This window comes from Serinus canaria, chromosome 21 (assembly GCF_022539315.1).
Source record: "Serinus canaria isolate serCan28SL12 chromosome 21, serCan2020, whole genome shotgun sequence".
NCBI lineage: Eukaryota > Metazoa > Chordata > Aves > Passeriformes > Fringillidae > Serinus > Serinus canaria.
This window is the reverse complement of record NC_066334.1, coordinates 7,173,348-7,201,090: the sequence shown is the minus strand read 5'-3', so window position 1 is coordinate 7,201,090 and position 27,743 is coordinate 7,173,348. Positions and strand designations below refer to the sequence as shown.

At 51.0% G+C, this 27,743-nt stretch overlaps 2 protein-coding genes across 3 annotated transcripts; both read right to left on the bottom strand.

Annotated features, from left to right (window-relative positions):
* Positions 1-1,551: 1,551 nt before the first annotated feature.
* Positions 1,552-2,376, bottom strand: LOC115484439 (forkhead box protein E3-like). Its single transcript, XM_030230621.2, has one exon. It carries the CDS (start codon positions 2,374-2,376, stop codon positions 1,552-1,554), a length of 825 nt encoding a protein of 274 aa, XP_030086481.2.
* A 625-nt stretch (positions 2,377-3,001) lies between these two features.
* TMEM201 (transmembrane protein 201) lies at positions 3,002-26,904 on the bottom strand. 2 transcript variants are annotated; one of them, XM_050982472.1, is made up of 11 exons: positions 26,783-26,904; positions 21,605-21,725; positions 20,902-21,096; positions 19,345-19,521; positions 18,348-18,745; positions 17,822-18,025; positions 9,700-9,917; positions 9,196-9,267; positions 7,839-8,111; positions 7,607-7,738; positions 3,002-7,186 (listed from the first exon to the last, which is right to left on the bottom strand). In XM_050982472.1, exons 1-11 carry the CDS (start codon positions 26,854-26,856, stop codon positions 7,089-7,091), a joined length of 1,962 nt encoding a protein of 653 aa, XP_050838429.1. In that variant the 5' UTR covers positions 26,857-26,904; the 3' UTR covers positions 3,002-7,088. The 2 variants fall into 2 exon arrangements, with proteins under 2 accessions (XP_050838429.1, XP_050838430.1); XM_050982473.1 differs by lacking the exon at positions 26,783-26,904 and adding an exon at positions 23,990-24,261.
* Between the last annotated feature and the right edge of the window lie 839 nt (positions 26,905-27,743).

Below are 27,743 nucleotides of genomic sequence, written 5' to 3'. Positions count from 1 at the left end.
CGGCAGGAGCAATCTTTACTCAAGGCACATAAAAGCAGCTCTGCCCGTGCCTTTGCTGGGACCTCAGCCGAGGGCAGCGGGTCCCAAACCTCACGGGAGGAACTCGGCTCGTGGAACTGACCTCGTGGAAGAAAGGGTCCCCGCTCAGCTCAGTCCTTTCCGGCCAGGTGGGTGCTGGGCTACTCCAGAAACAATCCCTGGTCAGGCACAGAGTTTTCAGGGACCTCCGGGCTGTGGGGGCCCTCCCGATCCCCCCGGGACGGCGAGCCTGGGTCCAGGTCCCAGAGCCGCAGGTGTGAGGGTGCGGAAGGTGAGGGGTGCGAGGGGCACCGCCCACAGCGCCCGCCCCTCAGCTCACCTGGGCGCGGTCACTGCCCGGCCCTTCAGAGCTGGGCACAGCTGCTACTCACCGACAGGAGAGGGGTTTCTTCTTAAAAAAAAAAAGAAAAAAAAATCTAAAATAATAATAATAATACAATAATAATAAAAACCCCAAATCCATCACCAAAAACCCCAGCGAAGCCCTCTCAAAAAGCCCCTCTTGAGGCCAGTTTCAGCCTGCACTGGGCCCACCACAGGGCTCCTGAGGAGGTCCCATGCGCTGGACCTGGGCAATGGAACACATAATTGTATTTCCAGTACTGTTTTCATCGTGTTGGTTGTATTTAAAGATGACATTTAGAATAACTTTTCAAGTATAAAAGTTACAAAATAACAACTAGAAAACTGAATTTCAGTTGTATCTTCTTTCAAGAAAAGCATCAACATAATTTAAATTCTTTCGGAAGGCACAACTCTTAGGAAATACTCTTTATTAATATAACATACAACAAGTGCTGCTCCTCACATAACAGTATTTGAACTCTTCTCTCTCATAAACTTAACACATGGATCTTCTTGGAAGCATCTCTTGTCTCTGAACCCTTATTTGGAGAGAAAAGCATAAAAACTACTCCCCTTGAAATCAAAAGGGAAGAGATCCTTACACAGTAATTACAGGATCGTTTATAAGAAACACATTAACAATGAACATAAGCAAACATACATAACCGACATGAATATAAAAAAACCTGTATGAAAAATCCCATATAAATTCCCTTTAAGTACAAACCCACACAATTTCCAGTATTAATCCAAGTATCTTTGGTGTTTGTTGGTTTAAGGTATTTTCCACCCAAACCAGACCTATACTGCTTTTCCATAGACCTTGAAAGAAAAGCTCCAAAGTAAATTAAGGACACTTGAAAAAATAAGCTGCCTGCAAGAGGCAAGGACTGGCCTGTGCAGGGCTCCCCAGAGGACGCGCGGCACCGATTCTCTCGCTCGGTGCTGCAGCTCCCTCTCAGGCTGCCTGGGGGTTCAAACAACAAAATCACATTTTTTTCCCAGATCCAACCCGCGGGAGCAGCGGAGCAGCCCGGTCCGCTGCCCTCGGGGACCAGGGGCGCATCTCGGGCACCGCGCGGCGCTTCCCTCCGGGCGGGCTCTGGTGGCTCTCAGGGATCCAGCGGCGATGCGGCAGCGCCCCGAGCCCTGCCCGGAGCCGGGCTCTCATCGGAAGGCGGGGGACAGCCTGGCCCCCAGGTCGCAGGTCACCGCCGTGTCCAGCTCGGCAGGGCGCAGCGCCCAGGCGGGGAGCGGCAGCCCTGGGGGTACGGCCGGGCTCCGGGCCGGCAGCTCCGGGCACCGGCGGGGCAGCACCAGCGCTGCCCAGGGCCCCTGCTGCCAGCCCGGCGGCACCGGGCAGGGCGGCGGGGGCCACAGAGCGGCGGGGCCCGGGCGGATCTCGGGGAGCTGCGGGGGCTCGGCGGGGCCCCGGGGGACCCCGGAGGGCGGCGGGAGCCAGGGCGCGGCGGGGTCCGGGGGTATCTCGGAGGGCGGCGGGGCCCGGGGCGCGGCGGGGCCCGCGGGGACCCCGGCGGGCGGCGGGGGCGATGCGGCCGGGCGGCGGCAGAGGCGGCGGCGGCGGCGGCGGTAATTCCCCCCCGGGAACATGTCCTGGAAAGCGGGGTCCAGCACCCACTCGCCGGCGCGGCCGTGGCGGCAGGGCAGCCGTCGGAAGCAGGGGTTGAGGCTGAGGTTGTGGCGGACGCTGTTCTGCCACTGGCGGCCGGGGCCGCGGTAGAAGGGGAAGCGCTCCGCGATGTAGGCGTAGATGCCGCTCAGAGGTAGCCGCTGCTCCGGGCTGGCCCGGATGGCCATGGTGATCAGCGCCACGAACGAGTAGGGAGGTCTCTGTAGCTCCCCCGCCGTGCCTGGCTCGGTCCCCGGCTCGGTGATGGGCTCGGTGCCCGGCGCGGTGCCCTGCCCGGTGCCCGGCCCGGTGCCAGGCTCCGTGCCCGCCGCCAGCCGCTCGCCGGGGTCGCTCTCGGCCATGGCCCCGCGCTCCGCTCGCCGCAGCCCGCGGGCCCTTCTAAAGCCTCTCCCCGCCACCCTTCCACCCCCCGGGCCCAGCCCAGTCTGGTCAGTTCGGGGTCGCCGCCGGGTCAGGACGGGGCACAGCCCGGGGCACAGCCCGGGGCAAAGCTGAGCGCGGGGCAGCGCCGGGAGCCGGTCCCTGCGAGCAAAGCTGGATCCCCATCGCTTCTTACCCGCGGCGGATCAGCTGCACACCGGCCCTGAGCCCCGCCGGGACCCGGCCCGGGTCCTGCCGGTACCGGCGGGTGATGGAGAAGCTGCTCTGCTGCAGCAACGTGGATTCTACCGGTGTCACACCTGTGCAAGCACTGCGAGTCATTAAATCCTTCAAAATACACCTCTGTGTGCAGAATTAGTAGTGAGCTGTTGCCAGTCATTTAATTAAAATACATCCTCCTTTAAAAAATGTTGACTTGATCAGCTTAAGCCACCTGCTCCCTAATTTACATTACAAAACTAAAAACATAATTTAAAGACCATACAATAATACATAAACACCCTCAGCCATGATTTCACTAAAAAGAAACCACCTAAATGCCTAATGAACACAGAAGTACAGTGTGCATATAACTGGACCACACACTAGGGTGAAAACTTATCCGGTTTTATTTTTTAAAGAAAAATATTCCTCTTTAAACACAAAGCATGAACTAAAAACCTCCGAGGAACAGCTTGTCCTTCCTTGGAGCATGTTTAACTAAACTGTACAGTGACAGAGCTCCCCAAAGAACACACACATATAACATACAGTCTTTCTTTCACAGAAAATAAGGTTTAGGACTTGAAATTGTCCTCCTCACCCTCTCTAGATACTCATTCAATCCAAAAACACTCTGTACCTTACTCCCACCCTAGAATACAGTGATGATTAATTTCTGGATGCAACATATATCTTAAAAAAAAAAAAAAAAAAAAAAAGTATGGGCCAAATTGGCCTATTCTAGCCTTTTAACATATGTCTGTGAGAGAGGTTAAGACCATTGTTATTTCCAGGAATGGTGCTTGGAAGAAAAATATAGCAGCATCCACAGGCAACAGAAGCCCTTCAGTCCAGCTGCCCTGTTACAAGGACTCCAGCCGGGTCAGCAGGGATTTACAGATGTTCCCAGCACCCAGGAAGAGGGAGTGGGAATCAAACATTCACAGGCCCCATCTGTTGCTTGAACAAATAGCCTAAAATTCAGTGAATCTGGCCTACATATGCCAGCAATGAGATTTGTTCCCCCCCCAGTGACCAATTTAATGTCTAAAATTTTATGTTAAAAGGTATGATAAACTTCAGAAACCAACAACTTGTTCTACCCACTCCCTCTATGCCATCAAATAGATATGTGCATAATATTTGTCACATCTGCCAAACTCCCCAGACTGTGGAACCAGACTCCAAAATACAAATTCTTTCTAATACAGAACAGCAAAATCATCTAAAGTATCTGCAAGGTCTCAGAACATGCCTAACAAGCCCATAGCCAAAGAAGAAGTACCTTGACATTTTCAATGGAAAGTAGGAAATGGAAAAGGTCTGTAAATAAATCTCATTTATACTCGACCTCATCATTAATTGTTGGTATTATTAAGTCAACGTTCAGATCTTTATCAGGCAATTTTGTAAAGATCTTTCCCACTCCATACACTCCAACGGTTTTTACAGTAGGAAAAATATTAGAAAAATAAAATCTCCCCTCTGAACAACACTGTATGAAGATCAACATCATCAGTCACAGATATTTTTACAGGGGACCAGATAAACTTCTGCTTCCTCCAAACCAGCTTTGTACAGAAAAGAGCAGCAAGATAGACACAGTATCTACGAGCTAGATTAAGGCCAACAATATAGAGACAAACATGGGCTCAGATCTTCTGAAATGAAGAAACCTTGCAAATGTTTTTGTACATCTGCATGCACACACTCACACTCACACTCACACTCACACTCACACACGCTCGTGTGTTCCTCAAGCAAAGGCTTCACAACCGTGAGAGCACCACGGGAGAGAGTTCTAGCACCAGAATGAAAAACTTCCCTCTTCAGTAATAGACCCCAAAGTCTCTCTATTGCTTTGGACAAGGTCACCAAACCCCCTCCCAGGAGCAGTCTGAGTGAGCAGCCTCGGAAGTGCAGGGACAGTCTCGGTGCTCCTGCTCCGGAACGCGGCTGGGAAAATGAGGGCTGTGGAGATGCTGCAGCTCCTGGGCTGTGCAGAGGAGGAGAAGGTTGGTATTGCAGTCTGGTCGAGTGTGGTGGTGAAACTCAGCGCAGGCTGGGAGGTGGAAGTGGGGGTTTGCATCCATGAAGTCACAGTGCACATCTGCTGGGTGACAAGGACAAGCACAGCCACAGCACCTTCGGGCAGCTCGTCTCTCTGTGTAGGACAGGGATCCGTGAGTGGCACGTCACACACTGCACCAGAACATCAGGAAACCCAGAGAGCTGAGGCTGAGAGAGGAGCTTGGCAGCTGCTCTGCCATCATCCTGCCTGTACACATGCTCGGGTGAGCGTGCAAAGTCCATAAAAGGGACAAAAGGTTATGGGTCCAGTTTGGCTACAAGGAACAATTCATGCAAGTTACAATAGAATTCATCATCCATCTGCAGCACAGCTTTGTGCTGCAGGTCTCTCCTGGCTCTGGGCCTGTGTCCAGGAGGTGCTGGCTGTGCAGCCCTGCACAGATCTCTGAGGAGGCCGAGGGAGATGCAGGGTCAGGAGCGACCTTTCCTCAGCCCCTCGGATCAGCACGTGTGTGTGCAGGCCTGGCCTCCCCTGCAGCCACAGCAGGGACCAGTCTCACCCACAGGGAGGGCAGGAGCAGCAGCTGGAAGTGGGCAGCTCAAACCATGCAGGGAGACTTGGAAAACTCAGAGACAATCAGTTTTTCAGTGCTTGAATCATCAGCAGCAGAGCCCCATTTCTGCTGCCACATGCACACTGATCAGAGTCTGGCTAGGGCTCCCATGGGCTACCAAGAGAGGCTGGGGAGGAACTCAACTAAAACATGCAACAAAAAACCAACAAAGTGAAAGGAAGGGTGATCATCACTGCGAGGTGGGGCTCAGGTTCAGAGCAGAGAATGTCAGCAGCAGATACACCTTGTTCTGTGCACATGCAGGAACACAAGAGAGGAACAGCAGCGAACTGGAAGGGAGGGAAAGACACAGTAATCACCAATTCAGGATGCAAACACAGGGCAGTGGGGTGGGGCACTGAAATTTGAGGTAAAGGAGCCCAAAGGAAGAGACAACAGAAAAACTCTAAATAGATCCAAGTCCTGCTTCAGGAAATGCACAGCTAATGCCAGTCAACTCTCTTCTCACCAGGTGTTTTTCATACACTGGTAAATCTTCTCTCTGCACTTGGGTTTTGGGAACCAAAACATCAAGATCAGGATTTCTTGGTTTTCCCTAAGATGCACTAAATGATTCTGAGTGTTCAGTACAATATTCTAAATGGCTCCTGAATTCTAAGCAATGCTGAAGACTTACCCAAAAGCAGAAATACCCAAATTACAAACTGCTTTTGAAAATCTACTACTTTCCTTGGGCTAGAAAAGAAGAATCCATCCAGAAGGCTGAATTGTCCAGAAGCAGGTTTGGCATTTCTCACTGAGAGCACCTGGGCATTTACTAAGTAAGAAATATCTTAAGCAGTTCCTTAGCAAACCCCAACATCAGACTGAGGTGCCAGGTTTCTGGATGGATTTATACAATCAGACAGCTCCTCACCTGCCCCTCACAGAACAGATTTGTGCGATTTACAGCAAGAGCAGGCTCTGCCACTCGCTGCCTCAGTGAAAACCCCAGCAGAGCTGTGAGCTGAAGCCCTTTGAGGTGTAAATCACACCAGGATCCTTTCTTTTTGCCACCTCAGAGTAACACAGTTAATGCCTGCTGGGCAGAGAGAGCAGGGGCTCCCAGGTCCTGCTGCAGCCAGCACAGGGTGTCTGTGTGGGGCTGGGCAGCCCTGCAGCCACAGGGCTGGCTGGACACAGGCTGAGAACCAGCATGGCCACAGTGGAACTGGTGAAAGTGGCCTCAGGGCCAGGTCCAGCTGGAAGCACAAGGACATCTAAGATGCAAGAGCATGACAGAGCAGCCAAGGTCACCCATGTGCTTAGGCAAGCTTAAGGCAACTAAAGAAAGTTCACTGACAACCTAGAGGAGAATGCCAGAGAGAAGAGAGAAGAGGAACCACTGAGCAGAGCCTGGGAATGCTGCTACAGTTGCCAAAGCCCAGCACCAGCTACTAAGCCATCCCTCTTGTTCAGCTCATGTGCTCTAATTCTCCCCATTTTACCAGCACCATCAGCACGAGGTCAATAGGTCAGAAAGAAGAGCTGGGGTAGGTTCCTAAAAACGCAGCTCACACATTTTCAGGCTCGTGTCTCAGGTCAGTTCTTTTGAAAGGAAGTGTGTGGGCCATTGGACTGGCCTCCTGCTTTGAGCTGGAGCTGGGAATGCTGCCTGCCAACTCCAGGAACAGTCTGGGATATGTTCTACCTGGAAGTGATGGCAGCAGCTGCCCAGGTTCCTTTTCATGCCAGTTGAGTGTACAGCAGTTTTTTAATGAACAGCATGCACCGGTGGCATGGCCTTGGCCATGAAGCCATGGTTGAGTAGCTCTCATCTCCTCAGGACCAGGTGGAACCAGAGAGAAAGGGAGGGCTGGCAGCAGTCAGCGCAGGCTCCTGTAGACATAGGCTGATGTGAAGACAGCATTGAGGGTCAGGCTGACGGCCAGCAGCCCCCGGAGGGCAGAGGTCCCAAAGCGACCTTGGCAGAAGGGGAGAGCACAGAGAAAAAGGGAATAGTAAAAAGAGATGTTAAAGAACTGATAAGTAAAAGTGAACATATATTGCACTGTTTCTCTCTGGCCAGTGTTTCAGCACAAGCAGAAACTGCTGAAGTATTTTTCCTGTCAGGAAATACTCCACTGGTCTCTTTTGGCTCTATTTTCATCTCATCTCATGCTCTTGACACCTGCATCCCCACCCCCCTCCTGTCTTGGTTTAGCACTCTGTCAGTGCTCTTCAGACAGTCCAAAGAACAAGAAAGATCTTAGAATAAGATCTTAGAATGGCAGGCAGAAGGTCCATTTTGCAACTCCTTATTAATTGGATTTCAAGAAAGATCTCAGCTACCCTCACAGAAATGCTCACACGTGCCTGAAGCAGTCACCAGACCTGTACTCACCTCTCCAGCCTGCCAAATCTTCCCCTTTGGTAGTTGTGTCTACCACACAGGTAGATGAGTGTGAGGAGTGATCCTCCTTTTTGATGGAATTATCACTGCAAATGCTCCCCCCTTCCACAGCAGACCTCATATCTGCAAGGAGAAAAAGACAGGAGAATTCACCAGCTGGCTTTCCCCGGCAGGTTCCCAGGCAGGGCTGTGCCTGCCAGCCGGCTCCTTCCCACGGCCCTACCGGGCGGCGCCAGGCTCCTGCCGGGCAGCTCGGGGGGGAAGGCGTTGCTGTCGGGCTGGGTGTGCTCCTCGGAGCCGCTCGGGGCCAGCAGCGCCTCGCCCTGCGCCGGGAACAGCAGCAGCTTCTGTCCCTGCAGGTTGAGGCGGGCGGGGCTGATGAGCGGGCGGCGGAGGCGCAGCGAGCCCGAGCTGGAGGTCACCGAGCCGGCCACCGACGGCGCCGGGGACGGCAGGCGGGACAGGGCTCGGCTGCCCGCCAGCAGGGAGAGGGGATCTGCAACAGAAACACCGGCAGGAGTCACATATCCTCTGAACAGAGACAGACATAGCTCTCCCAGAATTTTAAAAGCTGTGAGAAACTTGAATTCAAAGTTATTATCTCTCTTTCTGTAACCATTGTTTATAGATATGGTTCTCCAGAGTGTGCTATTCATAGTTCACCAATAGTGTGAGAGAAGACTCCTAAAAGCCAATCAAGTCTTAGGTCCACCATTGTTTCTATAAAAACTGTAGATTTTAATATTAAAGTGGGGTTTTCATACCTTCTAATGATAGTCTCTGTATCACCTTTAGCTGTCCCCAAGACCCCTTTGGTAATAACACCCCATGGAAAAAACCACCAGGTTATCACCCCACTGTAACAGGCACAGTTCTCTTCAACAGTACTACAGGGAAAAGGAACTGGAGTTGCAAATGTCCACCAACGAGCCTTGTACTAAAATTTGTTATTTATTTGAGTCCCCACACTGCAAAACACAGAGAAATCCCACAAGTACTTTAGTACACTCAGGAATGACTCAGGGATCAGGAGCCTGGTGAGCTTTGTCTTAGCCCAGCTGGGTCCACCCGGGAGAGCATGGACCATCCATTTTGCAGGTGAATGAACTGTCCTGGCACGTCCCTCAGGGCTGCTGAGGAGGTGCACTGGCAGCAGGAGGTTTGCATGGGCCCGGGGTGTGACAGCAGCACAAACAGCACAGGGAGCCATCTGGGCCAGAAGGGGAACAGGCCAGCAACTGCTGCACTCAGCTGGGAAAGCTACAAAAGAGCTGCCCTGGGAGCAGCTGAAGTCTCCTGTCCTAGCCCGTTCAACTCTGCTCTGGTCAGCAAAGGGCTCCTTGTTTTGTCTCACTGATGCCACCTGAGCTCTCCCAGGGAGAACATCCAACACACACAGCACCTGACTTCAACGCCACCCCACTTGTAGCTGGGACTCTCCCTGCAGCATTTCTAGCAGCAAAATGGACATTTTCACTGGAATGCGAGCAGGAAGGAAAGAATTCAACCCGACCACGTGTTTCAACCCACTCAGTGCAAATCCTGCAAAGACTGTTGCTCTGGAAGGCCTGGAGCAGTACCTGATGTAGGGGATTCCTTGGAGTGGGATGACTGCGAGGCTGGCCGGCTTCCACTGAACAAGTAGCCAGAATCTAAAAGAGAAAATGAAACAATTTGAACCCAGCTGGCTCAACTGCTGCCAAACCCCAAACCCTAATGCTGCATACTGCTCTGTGCCACAGGAGCAACCATCCCTGAACAGGACTACAATGTGTGGATCCAGAGCCATTCCCTCTGGGACAGCCCCTGCACACTCCCTGGATCCCTCCCAGCCCCATTCCTCCTGGGACTGCAGCCCTGCCCTCACCTGGATCCCTCCCAGGCCCATTCCTCCTGGGACTGCAGCCCTGCCCTCACCTGGATCCCTCCCAGCCCCATTCCTCCTGGGACTGCAGCCCTGCCCTCACCTGGATCCCTCCCAGCCCCATTCCTCCTGGGACTGCAGCTCTGCCCTCACCTGGATCCCTCCCAGCCCCATTCCTCCTGGGACTGCAGCCCCAGTGCCCGGCCAGCCCTGCCCTCACCTGCCCGGGCCAGCGAGGGGATGGTGCCCAGGGAGAGTGCCCTGTTCAGGCGGCCAGGGAGGGAGGACGAGGCCGTTCTGCGTGGGGACCTGAAGAGCTGCTGGTTTGTCAGGTGCAGGATACTGGGTGGAGTTGGGACAAACAGAGAGGTGGCAGGTGAAGGGAAGGCTGTGCCAGGGCTGCTGGGAAAGACAGTAATGGAGTCCCCGGAGAGGTACCTGCAAAGGACACGCATGACAGACACTCAGCAATGAGAAATCCCAGCAACTGCCTCTCTCCTGCCTGCAGGACACTTGCTTTGTTACCAGGTGTGGACTAACTTTTCAGTGCAGAAGTGTTGAAGAGTTTATGGGAATGTTCCTACACTTTGGGAAAAGAAGAACGGCCCAACCTTACTTATATTATTGTGCACCAACCTGTCCCACAATACAGGGTGGAAAAGAGGGTGGAACAGTTTAGGAATGCCAGTGAAAATACCCTGGATGAGAAAACTACCCAGAGAATGCTTTAAGAAGTCCAGATGTTAAAATACAGGAATTTTGTATTATTTTTAACAATTGAATGAAAATACATTAAAAAAAGTCTAGAATATGAACCAGAATCTCTCTTCCTCTGAAAGATTTTTTTAGTTAGAAACACGTAATAGAAATGTCAAATCATGATGAAGAACTGAGTATGAAGTGCACATGTTTTTAAATGGAGATATCTGACTTTGCAGATTCAGTATTTAGAGGTTTAGTCTCACTTCTGATGGAAACAGAGACAGATGAGAGCAGCAACATGGTTACATGGCTTTTCCTCTGTCAGAGGAAAGCCAGGAGTAAATCAGAGGGTGAAGAAAATCTCAGCCTTGCCCTGTGGGGTGATTTATGCACGTGTCATTCTGTCCTGGAGATAAAAGAGGTGGTGCAGCAATATTATGCTGTGCTAACTCTGAAGTGAAGATTACAATTTAAAGTATCTTATAAACTACTTATCTGCTAGTAGGAGGCAGCCATCACCAATCCTGACCAGCTTAATGATGCCTCTAGCAGCAGCCAGGGATGTGCTGGTCCTGCAGCCCCAGAAGCCCTGCAAAGGGGGTCCTGCTCTGCACCCACGGGGAGCCTCTGCAGCCCCTCCCACACAGATGGATGTGCCCAGCTCAGCTTTGTAAGAAGAAATGAATGGGAAAGGGAATTAGAAGGGCAGCTCAGGACTGATATGAATCATAGGAGAAAGAGTGATACCTACCCCTCACTGTGCCATGGCTGTGGAGGGCCAAACCTGTGAGCTACATGGCTCTTTTGTCCTAACTTTGCACCTTCTGTGTTTTGGGCCAAAGGATCCAACTTTACACAGCTCCTGCTGCAGCAGAAAACAGCTTAACTGGTTCACTGGCTTTTGGAGGTCTTTCATTTAATGGGCTGGAAGCTATTATAGTAATTTATCACCCATAACCACAGTCCTGGGACTGGGACTGTTTTGGATCAGGCTTCCAATGGCTCAGCTGCTCAACAGCCCCACTGCTCAGCCTCACCCCGTTAGAGCAGCCAGATCCTCAGGGCAGTGAAGAATCATTGGTCTTGAACCATCCAGAAAAGAAATTAGCAAAGAGGAACTGAAAGATTTTAAGTACAGCTTATTATTATTCAGTCTTAGGACTGAATTCTGACCAAAGTGTGTCCTAAACACTGATCTGTCTGAACAAACTCCTGCTAAGTGTGCAAAACCCTGCTCCTGTTCTCTGCACTCTTCAGTGTTTGCCACTGCCATGTCAAGAGGGCTTGATGCTGCTAAAAGCTCTCATGGGAATGTGCTTCATGCCTGAGAATGGGCAGCTGAACTAAAACTTCTTCCAGAAGCAGATAAAAAAAGGTGAGGAGATCAAAAGGCAGGAAGCAGCCCAATCCCAGCCCTGGGATGGAGCACTGCAGCTGTGCCTTTGCTCCAAGCCATTTGTCACATGGCAACGGTGGCTCTGGCAACAGTAAAAAAAGCAACATTAAAAAAAAAAAAAGAAGGAAAAAAAAGGCTCTGGAGTCAGATAGTTTGTGGAAATAGTCAAGGCCTGGAAGCCGTTTATTTCAGAACTTGATATTGTGAACATCAAAAGTTGGGTATCTTAATTAGTGTTTACAATGATCACAATGTTACTAGACAGTCGGGCACAACTCTGCTACACAGATACTTTAAAAATAAATAAATGGAAGGTTAAAGAAGGGTATTACATGGTATGGGACTGTACACGGTCCTGAAGAACAACCTCCTGCCAGGAGAGCCTCCCCTGCTCTGTCCCAACAGCTCCCTGTCATCCACAGGTGTGAGCCTTTTAAATTCACATTTTACAGAGATGCTGCATCAGCCCTGGGACAGAGAGAGACACAGGAGGGCACGGGGCAGGCCAGGCTGCAGATGGACCCACTCCCCTATCAGATAATTCAGACCATGAAGAAAGAAGGCAGATGCAGTCACAGGAGGCAGCCCGGGGGATGTGCCCAGCCCTGGCAGCTGGGGAGCCAAGAGTCAGCCAGGGGGTGAAACACTTCCTCTGGACTCAGTGTCCCCTCAGAACTGAGCTACCCATCTACAGCAGGTACCTTTCTCCCCGGGGTGCAGAACAGGCCCCTGCCACCCCAGGAACAGGTTACTGTCCCTGTGCCCTGGCACTGCCCTGCTGCCCCTCCCCACTCAGGGCCACAGCCTGTGCCTCCTGTCAAATTCACAGAACCAGAGTGAAGAGCAGTACAGCAATAAAAAACAGGCACAAGGACAGGGGAGAGTAGTGCTAAAATGGGCACAGCTCTCAGACACACGAATATTTTGATATGTGGCTTAGAGAGCTACAAAGTTCAGCTGCCAAGAGTAAGAATTCGTCTCTTGCCTGTTGTCCAGCTTTGGATGAAAAAGGAAGGTTGAATTAGAGCTGCACTAAGACCTTCTAGATACAGATGCCTGGCATCAATTGTGCCTTTCCCCCAGAGCTGGTGGCACAAAGAGGGGAGGTGTGTGTGTATATGCACATCCCATGCCTACACAGGTCCAGACTTGCTGGCACACCAAAAATGTCCAGGGCACCTCCTCCTGCCTGCACGCTCGAGAGCTTTGGTCCCAAACGAGGCTTTACAGGGGATGACTTCAGGACTGAGTACTGTCCCTTTCCCTGGAGAGCACCTGCCGTGGCTCCAAGAGCCAGGTATCCTTGCAGGTGCCAGCACACCTGGAAGGAACTGGCAGGCTGTATGTGACAGCACACAATTTCAATAGCATCTCTGAAAACCAAAGCAAAGCCACATAGCACAGCTCCCTTCACCTTTCATGAGTGCAGTCTGCAGCAATTATCTAGCTATTAATTATATTAATTTTTATAAGAGCATAAATACTTTGTCCACATTACATCAATACATACTTCCTATAGTGTCTAAGCATGATTATTAGCTTCACATAATTTCAGCACACTTGAAAAATATTCATAAAGCCAAAATAAAAAGCCACTACACCATTTTTATATTCCCACATGTTCTCACCCTTTGACACACCCAAGCTCACTAGGGCATGCAAAGCATGGATGTAGGCAAGGAGGAGCTAAGAGAAAGGAAAGAACTGGATACAAACACAGAGTGTTTAGGATGGTAAAGGGCCACAAAGGCGTCAGTTTGCATGCACTGATGTCACTGAGGGCCTCAGGAAGAACAGAAGCAGCAGCAGCAGAGATGCTGACTCGGTTGCTGCCTCTGGGCTCTCCTGCAGAGTTGCTCAGAAATGCTAGCCCAAGTGTCCTCCTGTGCCCTGCCACCTCAGTGGTGGCACAGGAAGGACAGAAGCGCTGGCCTGGCAGACACATGGGCACTGCTGCAGCCATGTTCCACCAAGCAAAGCAACACAGTGTTGTCCCAAATCTTGTCCAGGGAAAGGCACTTAATGAACACTGGCCCCTTTATAACTGGCTCTGCTGGGCAGGGTACAAGATTTTGAGCTGGCACATCAGCCATGGCCACTGAGGGCCAGAGTCAGGCACTTGGGGACAGAGCAGATTGGATTCCAAGTGACACACAAACCCACTAACAATCCTCAGCACCCCAGCTCTGCTCTGCTGGTACCATCCCCTGGTCCAGACACATGGTTAATATGAAAAAGCAGCACCTCAAATTAGGGGCTTTGGGGCTAAAACCCTCTAATATTGTTAAGATAATCACAGGCTCTGGCCTGCATGGCTGAGAGAATCCTCAGGCAAAAAAACTGCACCTGGAGACCACCATGTGTTCCCACTGTGGCCTGAAGTAAGAGCCCAGCAGAGGGAAAACAAGAAGCTCAAAGCAGTGACCAGTGGCTCTGGATGATATTGTGTCAGCTGTGGTTGTTAGTTACCAAGCCTTTGTCAGCTCTTATCCCACCCAGCAGAAGGAAATGTGTGACACAAAATAGCACCTCAGTGCACACTGTGCACAAGAACACACATTTTCTCCTGCTGGACTCACTGGGGCAAGCAGTCATGCAGTTAGACAATGTTCTCAGGGATCTACATTTACATGACATATCCAACTGCTGAGTAAAAAAATGCAAAGCACCTTCCATACAGAGCCTATGGCATGGCAGTGTCTGGAACAGCCTTTTGGCTTTGAAATCAGGTGTGGCAAGAACAGTCTCAGCAAAGGCAGTGGTGGTTTGGCTATTTTTTTTCCACAGTCAACAGCAGAATACTGCTAACTTACAACTTCTCTGCAGGGCCCCTTGTCTGAGACACAACTGGGACGGACTGAATGCTACAGTTTATAAATCAGAACACTTCTGGACAAAACCCACCCTCCTCCGTTCTTCCCTTACCCCTCAAGATCCATCATCCTCCACCATCAGCAAAAGCATGTGAGACAAGGAGAAAGAAAGGAGGCTGTCAGCATCAGCACAGACATGCTGAGGCACCAAGAAGTGAGGAAAAGAGGCTGACACCTGAGCAAAAACAAAAGCTTCTTTGGCATTAAATGAACCCCACTTCAGTATGTACTCGGTTATTCTCTTTCACCTTTGAAATTCTCCCAATTACAAGCACAAAGGTTCTCCAATTGTAAGTTGTGAACAAAGCACCACAGAGATCAGTTGTACAGCTTGGCCATAAAACAAAGTAGCTTTCTGATGTTCTGACATATAAATTAGTGCAACTAGTAAATATACTTCATTTGTATTAATCTGCATAAAGTGAAGACAAACGGATGTCACTTGCAGTTGACATATCTCTCACATTAAAGGACTTTAAACTCAGTATAGATTTGCACTTGCTGTGCAAACAGAGCTAAAACATTCCTTAACAGGATTATTCAGCTTCACAGTGTAAATCCTCTCCTTCCCACAGTTCCAGCAACTGCCTGTTCCCAACATTTAGTGTGCACCCCCCCATCCCACCCCAGCACTGCACAGGGAAAAAGAGAACCAGAGAAAAGAACAGGCATGCTAAACCAAGTCACATTTAAGAGCAAAACATCACAAAAGGTGCCTGACCCCAGGGAGCTTGAGGAGGAGTCAGGTTTAAATAGAAAGAAAAAACCAAAGTGCTCCCAAAAAAGGAGGAAAACAGATACTTAGAGGAGATAAGAGACAATAGGAAACAGGACACAGTGAAGCTTAACACAGCCTTGGCTTTCAGCTCCTGAATAAAACATCTGGAGAGGCTGCCAGCCATCTTTAGAAGCTGCCACTGAGAGTTTCCTTCCTACTGGGCAAGAGAATTTGGACACATTTAATTCTTATTAATAAGAGGGCAATGCTGAGAGAAATCAGGCATGACATTACCATGACCATTCCCACTGAGTCTGTCAGCTTCTCACACCCCTCCTTTGAGCCTTCTCAGTATATCCTTCACATAGGAGATTGCTCCCATTCCTTGGACACATCTCACAGGAGAACAGCAAGAGGAACTTTCAATTCAAATTGTACAGGTAAGTGCAGAAGACAGTCATAGATAAAAGTCTTTTCTTACATGTACTTTATGAGGAAAATTTGGAAGTCCTGAAGCAGGAAGAAGGGAGGAATTAAAAAAAAGGTCCAGATGCCTTATTTCACTTAATGGCCATAAGAGCTCAAGGTTTCCCATGCCTGTGAGCTGGAAGACAAACGTTTTGGGTCAGGACTGATGAGTGATGGGAACCAGAAGATGGAACCAGACTTTGCAGGTGCTGGATTCCTCTTGTGGGTAAGTAAGTAAACAACCCTCAGCATCATTCACAAGCACCAGAGTGGAGCCAGGTCCTGTGAGCCTGGAGGTGGGTATTGCAGTTATCTGAAGGCACCAGAAGAAGATTCCAAAGGAGAGCCCAGGTGGGCAGCAGGTCTGCGTGGCCACTCCCTTGCTCAGGTACAGGCACACAGCCAGGAGCTGCACCTGCCCTGACTCAGCCTGGCTTATTGGTAATGAATTTCAGAGCTTTTGGCAGTGCTACCTCTATGCTTTCACAGTCAACACCAGTTTGAGGAGCAGTAAGTATGGACAGCTAGGAAATAGCTTTTGTTTCTTTAAAAAAGCTCCTCTAATTTCACCAGCATCTGCAGCACCCAGTAGTGCCTGCATTTTTCAGCAGGAGTTGCAGATACTTCACAGTGAGAGCTCCACTCTGATTATTTTATAGTTTATACACTGGAAGATCACCAATTAACTAATCAGACTATTAGGGTGGTGAGTTCCACTGTGCTATTCTGAACAGAAGAAAATAGCAGATGTTCTGTAGAAGTGCTATTTCCTCTTGAAAAACCAAAGTCCATATGAGAAACTCAGTGGAGTGCCTTTCAAATAACTGTGCAGGATAATCAGACTGCTTATCCTAAGAGGCCCCAACAAGATAATCCTAAAAAACCCAAACAGCTGGAAGTTCCCTCCTCCCCACACAGTAACACCCAGCCCTCAGCAGAGGAGTGCCAGGCACTCAACTCCAAGTCACAATTTCCAGACCCTTTTTTCAGCAGTATTAGCACAATGCCAGACTGCAAAAAGAACCCCTGCAAGTAACCCAAAAAATCCATCTCTGTTGCCATGCAGTCCCACAGCAGAGCTCCCACCCCCTCCCAGAGCACACCCTTCCAATCTGGGTTCTCAGCAATGAACACTGAGCAGGTGTACAATGAAAGCTGACCAGACATCACAGCATGAGCCTGTCAGCCCCATACTTCTCTTTCTAAGGCTATAGGAGTGGAGACACAGAGGCATTTTTATCCACTTGTGCTTATACACAGATGTTGCTCAGGGAGCAGGTGGGTAAAAAAGAAAACTGGCATTGAGAGCAACAACCACTGGCAGATCTGAGAATTTAACTTCAAACAGCTGCACACTTTCAGGTATTAAGACCCCCTGAGCTACATGACTTTTTAAAGCACCTTTTTGAATAGATTACTGAAGTTTCAGTCAAAAGCACTTAAGGACACTTCTCCATTTGAAACAGGAGCCAGGAGAAGGGCAGAGCGAGAGAGGGTGCAGGTAAGTGCTGCTACACAGTGGAAGGCAAGAAGAACCAGGTTATGGGCTCTGTGTGGTCCCCTCCTGGCGTGCTTGGGCACCACAGCACGTGTTAACAAGGACTCCAAATCCAGAGGCAAGTTCCCATCAGTCCCAAATTAAAATGACCAGCACCATTAGGAAAGTGAAGGTGGCCCAGGCCCCATGGTGGATCAGGGCAGAGGGTTCCTCTGTGAGTGGCTAAGGATGGAGAGGCAGTGAGAAGAACCAGGAGGAGAGGAGGAGCCAGGATCTCTTTGGCAGGAGGAGCAGAATGGGGAGGAGGCTGCATTTATGGAGCAGTTTGTGAGGCAGCTGCTGGAAGAGCTGACTTTGGGGAAGCTGGATATTTGTACTGCTGACGTAGGATGCAGGAGGGAGAATGGAGGCAGCACGAGCAGCTTCCATGGCTAGCAGTGGAAATGCTAGCACAGTGGTAAGCAAGGATGGGGAAAACATTATATATATATATACACACAGATATACATGTGCATATATAAATATATATATTTTTAAAAAAGGAAGAAGAGATCTTCACTGCTTATCTAACTTTAAAAAAGAGACACAGAGGAAGGGAAAATAACAAGAGGAGAGAGAAGCACCAGTCGCAAAGAGTTCACAAGGGTTTTTTCCTCCTTCCCCCAGCGTCACTGCTCTGGCTCTGACCTTCGGGGCCGGGGTCTCCGCTGGCCCGTCGCCTTCCGCGTGGCCACGGCTGCGGTGAAGCCCACCAGGCAGCAGAGGGACGTGGTGCCAAACTTGGCCGTGTCCAGCCAGCTGGGCGTGTCTGCCTTCAGGTAGCGCTCGGCCAGGTGCAGGCTCATCACCAGGAACCACAGCAGCGAGGCAAACGCGTCGATTCGCCGGAGCCTGCCGCGGGACGAGAAACCAAACAGGACCTCAAACACCCTGGACACCCTGGTCAGGTCTGTGCTGCCTCTGACCACAGCACATCGTGTGCAGCCCTGCCTGCTGCTGGGCGAGCGTCTGAGCAGATCGGCTCCGTTTTCCACCAGAGCTGCACAGACAGTGTTTCATTCACATAATTCAAGCTTAAACAGAATGAATCAAGGCACGCAGTACTAGATGTGCCATTCTGGAAAGTGTTTACCCCTGGATCACCAGGGCAACACTGCATTAGAGAGTTTCCCACCAAAGCAGTTTGAGTGAGACAGAAGGCCAGCACACCCACCTGATGCGCCCAGCCAGGAACACGGCCAGCAGGCAGGTGAAGAGCCCCAGCACAGCCACTGCCATCTGGTGATTCTTGCCGTAGGCCCAGGCCACGCTCAGGTTCTCCAGCAGGCGCTCCGGGAGCAGGCGGAGCAGCTCCCGCCAGCCCCGGCCCGAGCTGCCACCACCACTGTCACTGTCACTGCCACCGCCTGCACGGGGGCTCGCACCAGTCCTGTTCCACACGGGGCCAGGGGGCACAGGAGCAGGGACAGCTGTGCCGAGGGAGAAGGGGTCGCCTGACCCGTACAAGGCCATCAGAACCAGGAATGCACAGCTGAGGAAGGCCAGGAACCGCAGAAGTATCACCTGAGCTGGTGTGGTGATGGAAGTGGAAGAGGAGGATGAACACAGATTCTGCAGAGGAAGGGAGAAACACCTTGTCAGAAGCTGAATGAAGTGCAGCAAGGTTTTGAAATGGCGCTGTATGAAACACTTCCAGACTGTATGGTTTACTGCACTGTTCTGCTCAAGTTCTTCCAAGTCTCTGTACTGGGCTGACACCACATGGGATTATCGTACACTAGCAAGGAGCAATGGCAGAGACATGAGCAGAAGCCAAGGTCAGGCAGGGCAGTAAAACAAGAAGACTGTCATAATTCAATTCCCATTGTTCTTTTTTTTTTTCTTCTTTCCCCTTGTACTCTGTAATTTCCTGCACTGTGCCCATAAATTGGCTTCCCTACCTCCCCTTCTCTGCCTGTCCCATTATTTTCCTTCCACTCTATTATTACATTAGACTTACCTGTTGCCAACTGTGCTGAATGACACCAGCAAGAGGAAAACCTCACACTAGCATCAGAAACATCTATGGCAACTCTCCTGTGCCCTCCTAAACTGCAGCCATGCACCCAAGCTCCCAGGGCTGGAGAGCCCAGGCTGCTCCCCCCTTTCCCAGCTGCAGGTGCAGTGGCAGAGCTGTCCCTGCCCTGCCTCCCTGGTGTGTCCCCACGTACCTGGCTGTAGCTCTTGTCGGTCTCGCGGCGCCTGAAGTGGTGGCTGAGCAGCAGCGCCCGCAGCTGCCGGTTCTGGTGCTTGATGTAATACTCCACAGCGGCCTGGCACGGGCGGCACAGCTTGTAGGTCTGCTCCAGGTGGTGCTTGTACACCTCAATCTCCTCATCGTACTTGCCCTGCACAGAGAACAGACGGGGAAATCTGGTGAGAAGTGCAGGTGCCTCATCAGTTGTCATGTTTGCTATTGACAGAAGGACAAAGCATGACCCAGCCTCACAGGGACAGCTCCCTGAACCAGCTGTGTGCCAGGCATGGAGCCAGCTCACACAGAGCTGACCCAGCCTCCATGTCCTGGAAGGGATGGCAAAAAAGAGCCCTGGAGAAGGCTCCTGTGGCCCAACAATAGGATGTCGAATTTCCATGCCCGATTTTGCTGTCTTTGTTGAGGTCTTAGGAATTCCACATAGGTGAGACAAGTAACTAGAATTGCTCTTCCTCTCCTCAAATGAGGGGACACAAAATACCTGTGGCTCCTTCACTCCAGGCTCATCCCTCCCTGACAGCCAGCCCTGCTGTCACTGACACCCTTATCCAAGCACACTGGATAACACAATCCCAGGTTTCTCAGCTGGCACAGGCACTGCAGCTCACAAAATGCTTAAAAAGGGGCCAAAGGCTGGCAGTACTTGAGCAACTGGATAGGTCTGGCAAGAGGCAGGGACTAGAAAAGGGCACCAGCCACAGATATTCGCATTAAGCATGATCAAATTTCAATCTGTTCTCCAGGAATCAGTCTGATTAAATTCATTATAATTACACAAAGCAGACTGGATTAGGCAAGCCAGAGGATGGACACATCACACTACAGCACAGACTAACCCGAAGGCTTGACCATGGTTGAAGGCCAAGGAATGCAGCACTAAAGTCTCTGCACAGATCTTTAGGGAGCCATAAAACCGTGAAGGAGAAACCCCATTATCCCATCCTCCATGCATATTAACTAATGGGAAGGCCAAGAAGTTGCTCAGCAGGAAATCCTGTTGCTGTAGCTGCAAAGTCCCTTTGCTCTCCTAAGCACAGATGCCTAAGAGGGGAACTGTGGCTGCAGAGGATTCCTCTCCCAGTTCACTTGTAAATGCAGAGCAGCACAGCCAGGGCCCTGGGAAAACAAAATCTATTAAGGCTTTATGTTAACTATGGGCTGTTGTGCCTTTCAGGCCCCATAAACTCAGCCATGGGAAGTACTGGAGTTGTAAGATGATCTCAGAAATGTCTTGGGCTCAAGCTTCAGTTCCCAGTGCTCATCTAGAACACGGGAACATTCCAGCTTTGAAGTAGAATTAGGTAAATTTACAACACTAATCACTGAACTTCCCTGCACTGGAGTGCCACAGAGTGCTTCTGAAGACTGTTGGAACATCATTACTGAAAAACTGCTCTCTCTCCTGCTTACTAGGCTGCAGCATGGAATAAAGAGAGCAGGAATAGCAGATGCATGGATGTGAATGCCTTGGACAAACATTCTCCAGTGGTGGCAGTCCCTAACAAACACTCACCTCCTCCCTTGGTGAGAATGAAGCCAGCTGTTTGATTTTCATGGTTTGATGGTTGTTGCATTTCTTGCAGAGCAGAATTTGGCTGCTCACCCACTGCTGTGGTTTGGTAGGGTCACAGAAAGTTGGACTGCCTGACACAACGTGGTTAAGGTGTTCCATGTACTGGGCAGGGATGGGCTTGTTGTAGTCTCCATTCTGACAAAAAGCAGGGGGAAAAGCAAACATTGAATCATAAAATCAAAGCTAGGTTGACAGTAAGATTCCCTAAGCTCTGTCAGCAGCTCTGCATTTCATTAGCATTCACCGATGTAACAAAATTAATGAGTAAAAAAGAGATACAAAATACTTCAGTCTTCCCCCCATCTCCACTGTCCTGCACACCTATCTCAAGTAGCTGGTGGTGCTGGATTTCAGCTCAAGACAGGCTTTGCTATTTAACAGAATACAAAACCAGAGAAGAATTGTTCCATACAGTAAAATAAGGATTCTTACGAGACGTGTCAAGGCCACTTTTGCCCTTTAAAGCGAGCCAGGAACACTTGTCTCGATGTCTCTAGTCAGCACACCCCAGTGCTGTGGATTCTCTCTCCAAGCCGAGGTGCTGAGCTCACGGGGGCTCAGCAGAGCCAGCAGCTGTCCATCCCCTGGCCTGCAGCTGCACCATGCCAGCTGAGGCTCCCCGGGCACTGCCAGCCCCCCGTACCTCCTGGAAGCCGTTGTACTGCTCGCAGTTGGGGCAGTCCCAGCAGTTGCGGTTCCCGTAGGGCACCACCGTGTCCTGATTGCAGAACCAGCAGTTCACCGTCACGTGCGTGGGCTTCTTCCTGGGGGACAACAAACATCTCAGGCAGGAGCCCTGAGCTCAGCTGGTGGAGAGGAAAGCAAGGCTTTCCAGCAGTGAAGTGCAGGGAAACAGCCAATCTTCCTATTCCTGTGCCTAATGCTATGACTTGGAGTAGTCCTTCCAGCAATGAAAAGACAGAATGCTAAAGCAGAAATAAATTCTGCCTGACAATCATCCTCTGTTCTAGTACCATGGACATGCCAGAACTTCAGTAATAACCTTGTGATTTACCCACTTTACTGTTTTTCAGGGGCATATCTGGGGGTCCTCTCCATAATCAGCCGTGCTATTCTACGAGAAGGTGCAGTAGAACTGATGCTCAATACACAGGATTCCAAGAAAGTCAGAGTCCACAAGAGCTGCCTGTGGCAGTGCTCAGAAACCCAGGAAATGGGCATCCCCTGCTTTTATGCACTAGGACTGAAGGGATAAAGACTAATGACCTTGATCCATGAGCCCCTTGTTTTCTACAGCAATCCTGTTAAAACAACAGCCAATACAGACAAACAGCTGTGACGTGGCCCCCCCAAAACAGGTTGTGACAGATGTGTGAGCAAAGGACTTCAACAGCCCAGTCCCTGAGCCTGCCTGCTAGAGAAGCTCTGCATTTGTCTCAAACCTCAGTGCAATGCCCAAGGGGAGGCACCAGAGCCCAGCTGTCTGGGTCCATCAGGACCAGTCCCAGCCACACTTCCAAAGGAGGGCAGCTGCCCAGGACTCGCTATGGCAGCTATGCAGACAGATGGAGCCAGCTGCCACAGCCCAGCTCCACCAGGGGATGATTAATCTGTGTGGCTCCGCTGCAGCAGCAGAGAGGAGCAACAACAGTAACCAAAGTGCTCCCAGCTGAGAGCAACTTCTCCCGGCTCTAGGGCATGTTCTCTGCTGCTGAAACATCTGAATGCTGCAGAAGTGTTGTCTGGCACCCTGCAACCACACAGCCAGGTGTGCTCTTCTCTCTCAGCCATCACCTCTGTAGCTGGATCTCCACAATTAACATTTTTCCCACTGACATTTCCATAGATCATGCCTTGAAACTCGGTTCATAAAACATCAAATCCTCAAGCAATGTCTGAGCTCTCTGTTTAGGCACTAACACTGAGGATATGTTTGAAATGAAGCACAGAAAAGGCAGAATGTACAGAGGATTCCCTGCCAGATGCTGAAAGAAAATGGCTGGAGCTACTAGGATGACAGATTCTCACCTCAAAATAGATGCAAACACCCACACCCCCCTTAAAATGAATACCTTAAAATGAATATTCCCTGCTCAACTTTCTTCACTGCCAAGGGGGCTCAACTGATCTGAGTTAAAAATATCACTGCTAAAACTAACAGGCAAAAAAACCACCCCAAACCAGCCCCGAGTTTAAAGCAGACAAATCTGGGTCGATATCTGAGTTATCCAGGAGCTGCTGCTGTCCAAAAGCCAAGCAGGTGTCACAACAGCCAGATGAAGGATGGACAGCAGCACCTGCTGGATCAGTCCAGTCTCACTGTCACAGGGGCTAAAGCTGTGCAAACACAACACACAGGCTTCAACCAGCAGCACACAAACCCTGCAGCTGCTGGGGCACAGCCTGACCTGCACCCTCTGAAGGAGGTGAGTGCCCAGGTACTGCAGGACCTGCCACAACCCCTTCCTCTGGCCCCACTGAAACCCCTCAGCCTCTACCACCCCCAGGCTCTGAATCCCATGATATGGCAGAGGCAACAGCACCAATTTCAAGGATGGCAGAAGTGGAAAGCACAGGTGAGGAAATGAATAAAGCAGTCATGCTATAAAGGAAAATCCATCAGTGCCAAACCCTACCCAAGAACTCGCTAATGTCAGAGACCAAACCCTCAGTGTACTCCAGGCCTTTCCATCCTTTTCCAAACAGGATTTCATTTCTTGCTCTGGAGGCTCAGGAAGTACCACCAAGGATTAAACAGCAGCACTTCATTTGCAATATATGCAAAACAAATGGCTAAGTCCTGGATTATTTAGGATAAAAGGCAATAATACTTCCTTCTGTGAACCTATAATCTGTTGCCATGGAAATTGGGCATTTGGGATTTTTTGCACCTATCTGGTGAATGCAAAAACAATAACAATGGGAGAAAAAGGTGGTATAGGCAAGAACATGTAGGTAGGGTGCTAATTTTCTAGTAATTGGGCAGGACTGAAAAAAACAAAAAAACAAGTTCTGCATTTGGAAAGACTCTCAAATATAGATTTAAGTACTCTGGAGCTATATTTACCTTGACTGAATTCAGGCAGCAGCTGAGGGCAGAGAGCTAAAGCACACACTGCATCCAAAGTCAGATCCTGGTACGAGACTCCCAACACAAATCAAGTCTTTACATGGGCTCAATCCCTTACAAATCAAAAGGCAAATCATCCCTGAGGAGTTTATAATCTACCACTGCACTAATCTGAACCAGCTCCACTGGCCAGAGAACCTCCCTGCAAACCAAAACCTGAGCAACAAGAAGTGATTGAGTTACTTCAGGCACAGAGAGATTCCATCAGAGCTGACGTGCTGTGCTAACTCCCTGTGTAACCTGCACACCCAGCCCAGCTCAGAAAGTATTCCCAGGCTTGGACAAATTGTTTTGCAGGTAAAAAAAGTTTGGTTAAGACAAAATTGAGGGGAAAATACCTGCAGTAAACTCAGTTATGACATCAACAGCTAAATGTCTGACATTGCTCAGATAATATGACACCCTGTTCCTTTGTGAGAAGCTGCTGGATTCTTTATTTTGCTCACAAAAATCAGGCTGCAGCTCTGCAGGTCCCACTGACAAACACGGGTTAGCAACTAGTGTGTGTCTGCCATGTAACACAAGGAGGAACTTAGGCTCCTTCCCAGTACTCTTCACTTCTCATTTATACACACATTTAAGGTCATGCTGAACTCCGTGCTTCTAATGGATTGCCAGAACAACAGTCTTCCTTGGTAAGTGCTGGCAATAATAAACTGGATTTGTGAATATTTTTATTTACATCTATTCCCCACCCTCTTTAAGTCAGAAGATGGAGATGTTTACTTTTCTGTAGTATTGAAAGAGACACTGGTGGATGTGCAATTCTCTGCTGAGTTACCAAGGATTAGAAGAAAAACCCAATTCTGTACTAAAAGTATTTAAACAGCAGTCTCATTCTGGCACAACTATTATGCAAATGGCTACGCCAGCACATCTGAACAGAAAGGACACAGGGAAGGGGAGCTGTTTTGCACAGGTCAGTTCTGACCAAGCCACACCTGGTGGCAGCTGGAGAGACCAAGTGTTGGCACAGCTGGGTTCAGAGCTCAGCTCCCTGGCAGGGAAACTGCTGGGTGGCACAGAGCAGCTGGTGCCCATGCCCATCACCTGTCAGCAGAGGGGTCTGTCAGGGCAGACCCAATGCTAACCCCCATTTTCCAGTGCAAGAAAAGCACACCACAGCTGCCCAGATTCCAGCAGGTGAGCTATTACATAGATGCATTTGCTCAGAAGTAGCAGCTATAGACAGGACTTAGCCACAAGAGCAGATGTCCAGTACAGTGGTGTAAGTTACAATGCAGCCTGTCCTCCCTCAAGAGCCAGATTAATGTCCTCTCAGCCAGGAAAAAGGTGCCCAGTGGACTCAGGCAGGGACACCCAGTGATAAGCACCCCAGGCTCTGTTCCTATCTGGACATCATATCTTTTATCTCCTTGACAAACAAAAAGCAAAGGCAGCATCCTATGCCTCATATCATGTCTGTGTCCCTTATTAAGGTGTCCTCCTTGATGACTACAGAAGATTCATTAAACCGAGGCAGAATAAGACATTTGGAAGTATCAGGATAGTTCTGAGAAACACAAACATGTAGCCTCAAAGAATGATCAAGGTCACCTGGAAGAATTTACCGGCAGTCTTCAAGGACACGGGAAGAAATGCTTTCCATTCCAGAGACTTTTTGATGAACCTGAGCAAAACAAATCCACTCTCCTCACTCGAAAGGCATGCTAGCCTCAACTGGGTCAAAGAAATATTGCGTGCTTCACTGAGATTGCTTTAGGCCACTTAGATTTCTTGGCTACCCTAAATATGTCAGAGAAAGGCCAAGTCTTGTATATGGACTAATGTCCCATTGATCATTGGTACGGTTAAATAAACAGCAAATGCTTTAGAGCAAACCTTAGGCATCAATTGAGGATGCAGGAATATGCTTCTCTTGCAAAGCATTAACTTGAAGTGAACCTTAACACAGGGAGTCCTTGGGACTGGCTTGTTTCCAATAGAAGCACTGAATAGATGAGCAGGCTGCAAGCTCTATTGCTGCTATAGAGACTGAAATGCCTTATATTCCACACATCCCTACATTCCTTTCATGCTATGCTAGATTAGAATCTGTCAAATTAAGCTTTCCTCCTTTCATGAGATGTGAATCGTGACATCTCTCCTGATGCTTTTCAAACCTGACTTTCAATTGTTCTGAATTTGTTCTAAGGTCACGAACGTTCTGTGCAATTAAGAAACAAGTAACCAACGAATTTTGGTCTCTAATCAATAATTTTGACCGGTATAGAATCTCCCCTGGTTCTAGCACTGTGCTAACAGTGTTGTTATGTCACCAACCTGCTCCCCAGCAATCCATCCTTCACCCCACACCAACCAGCCACAGGAGCAGGAGCTTCTCTTTCCCTGCCTCAAAGACGGCGGAAAAGAAGCCGGGGAGAGCGCGGTGGGCCGGAGCCGCGTTCCCCGGCGGTGTCCCGGGGATGCTCAGCCCGGCACACAAAGCCATTCCCGGCCACAGGGCAGAACGCTCCCCGGGGCCACCCCGGGACCCTGCCCGCACCCCCGCCCCGGGGCCGGGCCCAGCCGGGGCTCTCCGGTAGCGGCCCCGCTGCTCCAGAGCGGGCCGGGCCGAGCCCCGCGTGGCGCCTTCCCGCCGCCGCGGGCCGCATCCCGCCATGGCCCAGCCTCCCTCCGCCCCTCCTCCCTCCTTCCTTCCGCCCGTCCTTCCCTTCCCTTCCCTTCCCTTCCCTCGCTGCTGCCGTCCCCGCGCCCCGCCGGCCGTACCTCCGCGCGATGCGGTAGAGCAGCAGCCCCGCGGCCGCGGCGCAGGCGGTGACGCCCAGCCCGGCTCCGTCCATGCCGGTGCCGCCGCGCTGACCCGGCGCTGGCGGAGCCGCTTTGTAGGGGCGCGGCCGCCCCCCGGCCCGCCCCTCGGCCCGCGGGGGCGGCGCGTGACTCACGGCGGGGCCGGAGTCGTGCGGCGGGGCCGCCGTGACTCAGCGCCGCAAAGGCCGAGATCGTGGCGGCGGGGGCGGCCCTGGCTCGGCACGGCCCGGCCGGGCGGGGGCGGCCCGGGGAGGTCGTGCCTGGCCCGGCGTGCCTGGCCCGGCGCCCGGCGCACACCGGGGACATCGCTTCTCCTAAATTTAGCGCGGCGCTGTCGGTGTGACAGCGGGGCCAGGCCCGGTGAAGGGCGGCCGCCGCAGCGCGGCACTGCACGGAATGTCCTGAGCTGGAAGGGACACAGCCCCGGCCTGCACAGACACCTCAAAATCCCGCCCTGGGCATCCCAGGGATATCCTGGGCTGGAAGGGACACAGCCCTGGCCTGCACAGACACCCCAGAATCCCGCCCTGGGCATCCCAGGGATATCCTGGGCTGGAAGGGACACAGCCCCGGCCTGCACAGACACCCCAAAATCCCACCCTGGACATCCCTGGAATACCCTGGGCTGGCAGGGACACAGTCCCGGCCTGCACAGACACCCCAGAATCCCGCCCTGGGCATCCCAGGGATATCCTGGGCTGGCAGGGACACAGCCCCGGCCTGCACAGACACCCCAAAATCCCACCCTGGACATCCCTGGAATACCCTGGGCTGGCAGGGACACAGTCCAGGCCTGCACAGACACCCCAGAATCCCGCCCTGGGCATCCCAGGGATATCCTGGGCTGGCAGGGACACAGCCCTGGCCTGCACAGACACCCCAAAATCCCGCCCTGGGCATCCCAGGGATATCCTGGGCT

Excerpts from the sequence above, each read along its gene's own strand:
- LOC115484439 (XM_030230621.2), bottom strand. The coding sequence starts at position 2,376 with ATGGCCGAGAGCGACCCCGGCGAGCGGCTGGCGGCGGGCACGGAGCCT.
- TMEM201 (XM_050982472.1), bottom strand. The coding sequence starts at position 26,856 with ATGGACGGAGCCGGGCTGGGCGTCACCGCCTGCGCCGCGGCCGCGGGG. Across the intron at positions 9,268-9,699 it reads CCCCTCGCTGGCCCGGGCAG|ATTCTGGCTACTTGTTCAGT; the intron begins GTGAGGGCAGGG and ends TTTCTCTTTTAG. Across the intron at positions 7,187-7,606 it reads AGATTTGGCAGGCTGGAGAG|GTCGCTTTGGGACCTCTGCC; the intron begins GTGAGTACAGGT and ends CCTTCTGCCAAG.